The 6,187-nt window shown below is 44.8% G+C and overlaps 1 protein-coding gene across 1 annotated transcript; it reads left to right on the forward strand.

Annotated features, from left to right (window-relative positions):
• Positions 1–650: 650 nt before the first annotated feature.
• On the forward strand, positions 651–5,431 carry ZNF32 (zinc finger protein 32). Its single transcript, XM_027589757.2, has 3 exons — positions 651–783; positions 3,116–3,249; positions 4,490–5,431. Exons 2-3 carry the CDS (start codon positions 3,180–3,182, stop codon positions 5,239–5,241), a joined length of 822 nt encoding a protein of 273 aa, XP_027445558.2. The 5' UTR covers positions 651–783; positions 3,116–3,179; the 3' UTR covers positions 5,242–5,431.
• Positions 5,432–6,187: the final 756 nt, after the last annotated feature.

Raw genomic sequence — 6,187 nt, forward strand, 5'->3', positions numbered from 1 at the left:
GTCGCCCGGCCTGAACCCTGGCTCTCCCAAGAAACTCACCTGTCCTGTCACCTGACCATACCCTGGGCTCACCACCAGGGTAAGAAGCCTATCCAGAGCCCCGCAACTAGCCAGCTAGTCAGAGGTGGAGCCGACGTGCAAATTCAAAACAAGTATCTTAGTAAAGAGATCTGAAAGGAAGAGCTCTCTCTACACCAGACAAAAGTATCCTCCTCCCAGCCCCTCGAAATTCTCTGGTTGTGTCAAATTCTTTCCCACAGTCTCTGCTTGAAAGATTTGCTCCTAGCTTCAGAGCCTTAACTACAGAACACTGAGTCTTTGCTCAAGCAGCGGCCAAACACATAACCCCTAAGCACCCAAGACTTTTCTCCCCCAAGACTTTGTTTCCTTCCACGAAACCCTCAAGAACCCTGGATTCCCGACTTCCTGGCCCGGCGGACTGCTTTACTAGGCTGCTGCTATTCCAGGCCTAACTTATCTGAGCCGCTGCGTGGCTCCCTCACTCCCCGGACTACGTCGGCGGGCAAGGGCGCCTCCGCCTAGAGACCGAAGGGGATTCGACAGAGGGCCCCGCCCGGTCGCGACCCTCAGAACCCGAGCAGCAGGGCGCGCCGCAGAACTACGTTTCCCACAGTGCTCCGAGAAGCCGGGACGGCCAAGGCCCGGGACCCGGCGGGCGGGCTCGCGCGCAGCCTCTTGGGAGTTGTAGTTCGATCCGCTCGCGCCGTCGCTGCTGTGGGCTCGGCGCCGGCCTTTGTCTGTCTGCGGGCGCGCGCCGCTGCGGTGAGTGAGGTCGCCGGCCGGGTCAGTGAGCCCGGCTAGGCGGGGCCGCGTTAGCGGGCCGCCGCCTGCGGGCGCTCCGTGGCCCCCGCGGCCCTGAGCCCCGAGGGAGGCCACCCGCGAGGGGAGAGGCGAGCGGCCCGCAGCGAAGGGTCCAGCTGGACCGGAGAGCGGGTTGCTGAGGTCCAGCACGCAGGGCGGGCCCGGGGGAGCCTGAGGCGGGAGGGGAGAGTGTGCCCGGGGGAGCAGGGGCCCCTCCGACCGCCGCTCCGCAGGACAGAGCATGGGGGAAGGCCCCGCACCCTGGAGACGCGGGAGGGGGAGGCCACAGGCAGGTGTGCCCAGGGGCCTGCAGTGAGGATTTCACAACACGGTCGGGGGTGAAAATGCGATCTTTCTAGGGAGGGGGAATGGGAGAAAGCACAGACTTGTCAGGGTGGAGAATGGGAGAAAGGTCAAAATGGATTCAGATGTGTGGAGAAAATAATCACCCCTACCCTCATTTCCTAAACCTGAGACTGTCGCCCAAGGGGTTCCAGAGACAGCAAAGTTTACCCCTTCTGCTAGGGCTCTCTTGAGGACTCTCAACTTTAGGCCTTCAGTCTCTAGGTCGTATCAGAAATTCTTCACATTTGGTTCTTTTATTCTCCCAAGAGCTGCCTGAAACGACAGTGTTGTTAACCTGTTTAGTTAGTAAGGAAATAGAGCCAGGGCTGTTGGTTACTTGTCCAAGGTTATATGGGGGTAGGGGAGGTTCAAGGCAAGAATCCAAGTCTCTCCTGACCTAATGCTGAGTTTTTCCAAAGGATAGTCTCTCTGATAGGAAAAGCAATTTCTATTACTAAAGCCACTTCAAAATCTTCAGGAAATTATTTCCTCAGATTTATGACCTAGGGAGAAAAATAAAACAATCTCCCTTTATTAACCAAGGCAGTTCCTGAGACACAGCTGAGTTGTTACTTGGAAGATCTCATAGCATGTGGAGAGGCAGAGCTATAAATTCTGCCCACTTGTTCTGACCAAACTATTTGCTGGATTCCCCAGAGACCGAGTCCAAACTTGGCAGCAGGTTTCATGCACTTTCAGGGACTCTTGATGGATGTGCAGTTGTGGAGGAGTAACACCTTGAACTAACAAATGAATGTCCTGTAGCCTCCTGGCAGTCTCATAGAGGATTCCTTTGTAGCTTCTACTCCAAATTGGAGGTGACACCTCCAAATACAAGTTTAAAATGCCTCTTCAGTCAAAACAAATGTAGCAGAAGGTACAATTGTCAAGACCAGGTGCTTAGGTTGACAAAACAACTGTAGCATCACACTGCTATTTCATTAAATCAGGAGGCCAGCATTTTGATGAGACATATTTGAGGGAAATAAAGATTATGCACTGAACCACTGCATAAAGTGTACGAATTTAATAATTAGGGTCCTAAAGTAAGAAGAAAATACTCAAAAAAAATGTGGAAAAACATAATATGGAGCAAGAGGATTCCTAGGATCTTGAAGAGTAGTAAAGTCTGGTCAAGCACTGTTACATTCTGTCCCATTTAATAAAAATTCTCACCAGCTCTTTAGTGATAAGAAACTAGAGAATTGTCTAGTTTAAGGGCATAGACTCTGGATCTCAAAAGTCTTGAATTTGATCCTTTGCCCACCCTGGACTCCTTATTGGCTGTGAGAATTTGGGCAGGTTACTTATCCTAGCTGGAGTGCCTTGCACTTGGTTTCTGAAGAAGGTCTTTTCCAAGAATTGATAAGTATTTACACTTAGAATTGGTATTCTCATATCTTGAAGAATAGGAGAGGGGTGGGTCTGGATCTGGAGCCTCCTAAATATTGTTCAAAGGTAAACATATGAGAACTCTTGTCCTTATAACCTAGGGGAGCTGGAGGGGAGAGCTGAAGCCATTTTCATCATAGAACAAATCATGAAGGCTGAAATGTTGGGTTTTTAAATTCTGAATTCCTTTGGAGGCTTGAAGGATAAAAGAGCAAGTAGTTAGGTAGGGGAAGGAAGTGGGAGATCCCAGTCACATGCCAAGGCTAAGGTATAAACAGGAGTGACCATTATCTTGGGATTGGCAGGAAGAGATATATGTGTTCTCTGCTTTCCCACTTAATGTTTCCACCTTGACTCACTTATGTGTGGTCATGGTACCATTACTAAAACTTTGTAGTTACATTATAGGTGATTAAGATATACATCACACAATCCAGATTTCTTCCATTTACTCATACCCCAAATTGGAGCTTCTGTTGAGTTTATCCTTCTCACTTATCAATTCTGCCTTTTCCTGTTTCTTTTTGTTCTGTTTTTGTTGTTTTTTCCTCTTCAGGTGTTCAAGAATAGCCCATGGAAGAATCATATGAAGAAGTGGTGATCATACAGCAGGCGTGGACATGTTTGGATTTCCAACAGCTACCCTGCTGGACTGTCATGGAAGATATGCGCAGAATGTAGCATTTTTCAGTGAGTGAGTTGGTTGATCACTGAGATGCCCTAGTGTCCCTGTACTCAAGCACTGGTCAGCAGGCTGAGGAAGCAGAGGAGACATTCCTTTGGAGGAGTTCACCATTCCTGGGGGTTACAGGGGAAACCTGCAAGCTAGAATTAGAAATAGCAGTAGAAACAGAGCAAGAGAATGATCTTGATATGGAGATAGTTTTGAGGTATTCTCTGAGAAAATGAATGAGCAGCTTTACATCTCGGCACAATCACTGAATAAGGGTAAGGCAAGAGAAAATCTCCCTAGGATGACTCCAAGAAAACTGTTAATAGTGATGAATGGACCCATAATTAAAGTGCAGTAGGCTGCAGGGCAATATGGAAAACACTGTCAGCATCAGCATAGAAAGTGTTTTGAGAGTAACTTCCAAACCAAAATTGATTTCAGTTTCACCATAGCTTAGTAGACTGAAATAGCATGGATATTAAAGGGGAAATTTCCTTGGATCCAATTCTATAATTGTCCTAGCTTGATCTGTGGTATCAGACAAATTATTTAACTTCCTTGAGCTCCAGGCTCTTCATCTGTAAAATGGGACAATAAACTCTACCTTGCAGGGTTACTGGGACTAGAGATAATAGATGTAATGTATCAAAGATTCTGATGTATATTTTCTGATGTCATGGAGCTTACTCTACTATCAGGGAAAGAGATTGGTGCAGAGATGGATTTCTCATGTATTGGTCTCTTCAGGGCCCTGTACCTACTTTTATACTTTTTCTTAATGGAGTGCCTCCAAAATTTTAAAGTTTTAGGCCCTACACAACCTGGATCCATACCTGTTTTAGAGTCAGATAAAACTTGGGTATGGGGCCTCTATTTGATCCTACATACAGTTTTCTTCATTTTTCTGAGCCTGTTTTCTTATCTATAAAATGGAGATAATCATGTCTACCTTACCAGATTCTTTGGGAGGCTAAATTAAACTAAATTTAGAGGCAGTATACTACTGTGGAGCATGCCTGCATTTGCATCCCAACTCTACACTTAGCTAACTACAAGATCTGTGACAACCTCCCTATGCTCTCATTTCCTTATCTGTAGCAATCTCATAGGATTGTTTTCAGGATTAGATTACCTATGCAAATTTCATAGTATAATGTCTGGCACATAATAAGCATTCAAAGCATTGTTTCTTTTTTCCCTATTCTTCTCACTCAGCATATTGGTGCATCTTACATGACTTCCCTCTCATTTTACCAGATGTGATGACAGAAGCCCACCACAAATATGATCACTCTGAGGCCACAGGATCCTCAAGCTGGGATTTCCAGAATTCTTTCAGAAGAGAGAAGCTGGAACAAAAATCCCCAGATTCTAAGACACTACAGGAAGATTCACCTGGAGTGAGACAGAGGGTCTATGAGTGTCAGGAATGTGGAAAATCCTTCAGGCAAAAGGGCAGTCTAACCTTGCATGAGAGAATCCACACTGGTCAAAAGCCCTTTGAGTGTACCCATTGTGGAAAAAGCTTCAGGGCCAAAGGCAATCTTGTTACACATCAGCGAATACACACAGGAGAGAAGCCCTATCAGTGCAAGGAGTGTGGGAAAAGCTTTAGTCAACGAGGTAGTCTGGCTGTTCATGAAAGACTCCATACTGGACAGAAACCCTATGAGTGTGCTATTTGTCAGAGAAGCTTCAGGAATCAAAGTAACCTTGCTGTTCATAGAAGAGTTCACAGTGGTGAAAAGCCCTATAGATGTGATCAGTGTGGAAAAGCCTTCAGTCAGAAAGGAAGCTTAATTGTTCACATCAGAGTCCACACAGGCCTGAAACCCTATGCCTGCACACAGTGCAGGAAGAGTTTCCACACCAGGGGCAACTGTATCCTGCATGGCAAAATCCACACAGGAGAGACACCCTATCTGTGTGGCCAGTGTGGGAAAAGCTTCACTCAGAGAGGGAGTCTGGCTGTGCACCAGCGAAGCTGCTCACAAAGACTCACCCTTTGACCACCCTCTTCAAAGGAAGTTCTCTTTATGAATTAAAAGTTAAAAAACCCTCAGATCAAGCAACCTATCCAATTCTATGGAATGAATGGAGACTCTTTCAGAAAGACCATCACTGGGTAGGGAAAACTGACTTTTCTCCTTTCCCCCAAATGCGTATGAAAAATAAATGTCTTGTTTATTATCATTATCACATATGTTTCATAATTTGTCAGTTTATTTTGACCTAAGTTCCCAAAGTATCTCCATTAATCTAGTGCATACTTGGGAAAATGTTCTATGTATTAACAGATAACAGATTTTAAATCTGTAGTTGACATCGTTAGTTTTGTTTCTTAAATCAACCCTTCATGAATCCCAAGGTCTTTTCTTTACATATTCAAATCAATCTTGTATTGGATTCAAGAAGGGAAGAATTCATCCCAAAGAGCTTGGTAGCAAATCTCTATCATCTAGAGGTAAATTACATCAAAGGTCTTAGGGTACAGAAATGCTTTAGAAATACTATGGGTTTGAATAGTGATATAATATTGCTCCCAAAGATACCCTGATACCATGTGAAGATATATACAAGCATGTTGATATCATCCCGATTCAGAATAGTCATAAATTGGACAAAACCCAAAATACCCAACATAGGTAAGGTAATACATGGTGGTATGTTCATATGACTCAGTAATAAAAAATAACATACAACGGATATATGCAATAATATGAAGAATCTCAGAACTTTATGTTGAGTGAAAGAACACACACCAGGAAAAACTAATCTAATAGAATAGAACTAATAGAACTCAGATAGTGGCTAACTATGAACAGAGGGAACTGGGTAAGGACTGACTTAAAAAGGGCACAAGGCAACTTTATAGAGTGAAAACATGCTCTATACCTTATTTCAGGTGGTGGATGCATGGGTCTGTTCAATTGTCAAAATTCATTGAACTCAACA

This window comes from Zalophus californianus, chromosome 15 (genome assembly GCF_009762305.2).
Source record: "Zalophus californianus isolate mZalCal1 chromosome 15, mZalCal1.pri.v2, whole genome shotgun sequence".
Classification (NCBI taxonomy): Eukaryota; Metazoa; Chordata; class Mammalia; order Carnivora; family Otariidae; genus Zalophus; species Zalophus californianus.

Coding starts and splice junctions, on each gene's coding strand:
- ZNF32 (XM_027589757.2), top strand. CDS start 3,180: ATGTTTGGATTTCCAACAGCTACCCTGCTGGACTGTCATGGAAGATAT. Junction 3,250..4,489: donor GCAGAATGTAGCATTTTTCA/GTGAGTGAGTTG, acceptor TCATTTTACCAG/ATGTGATGACAGAAGCCCAC.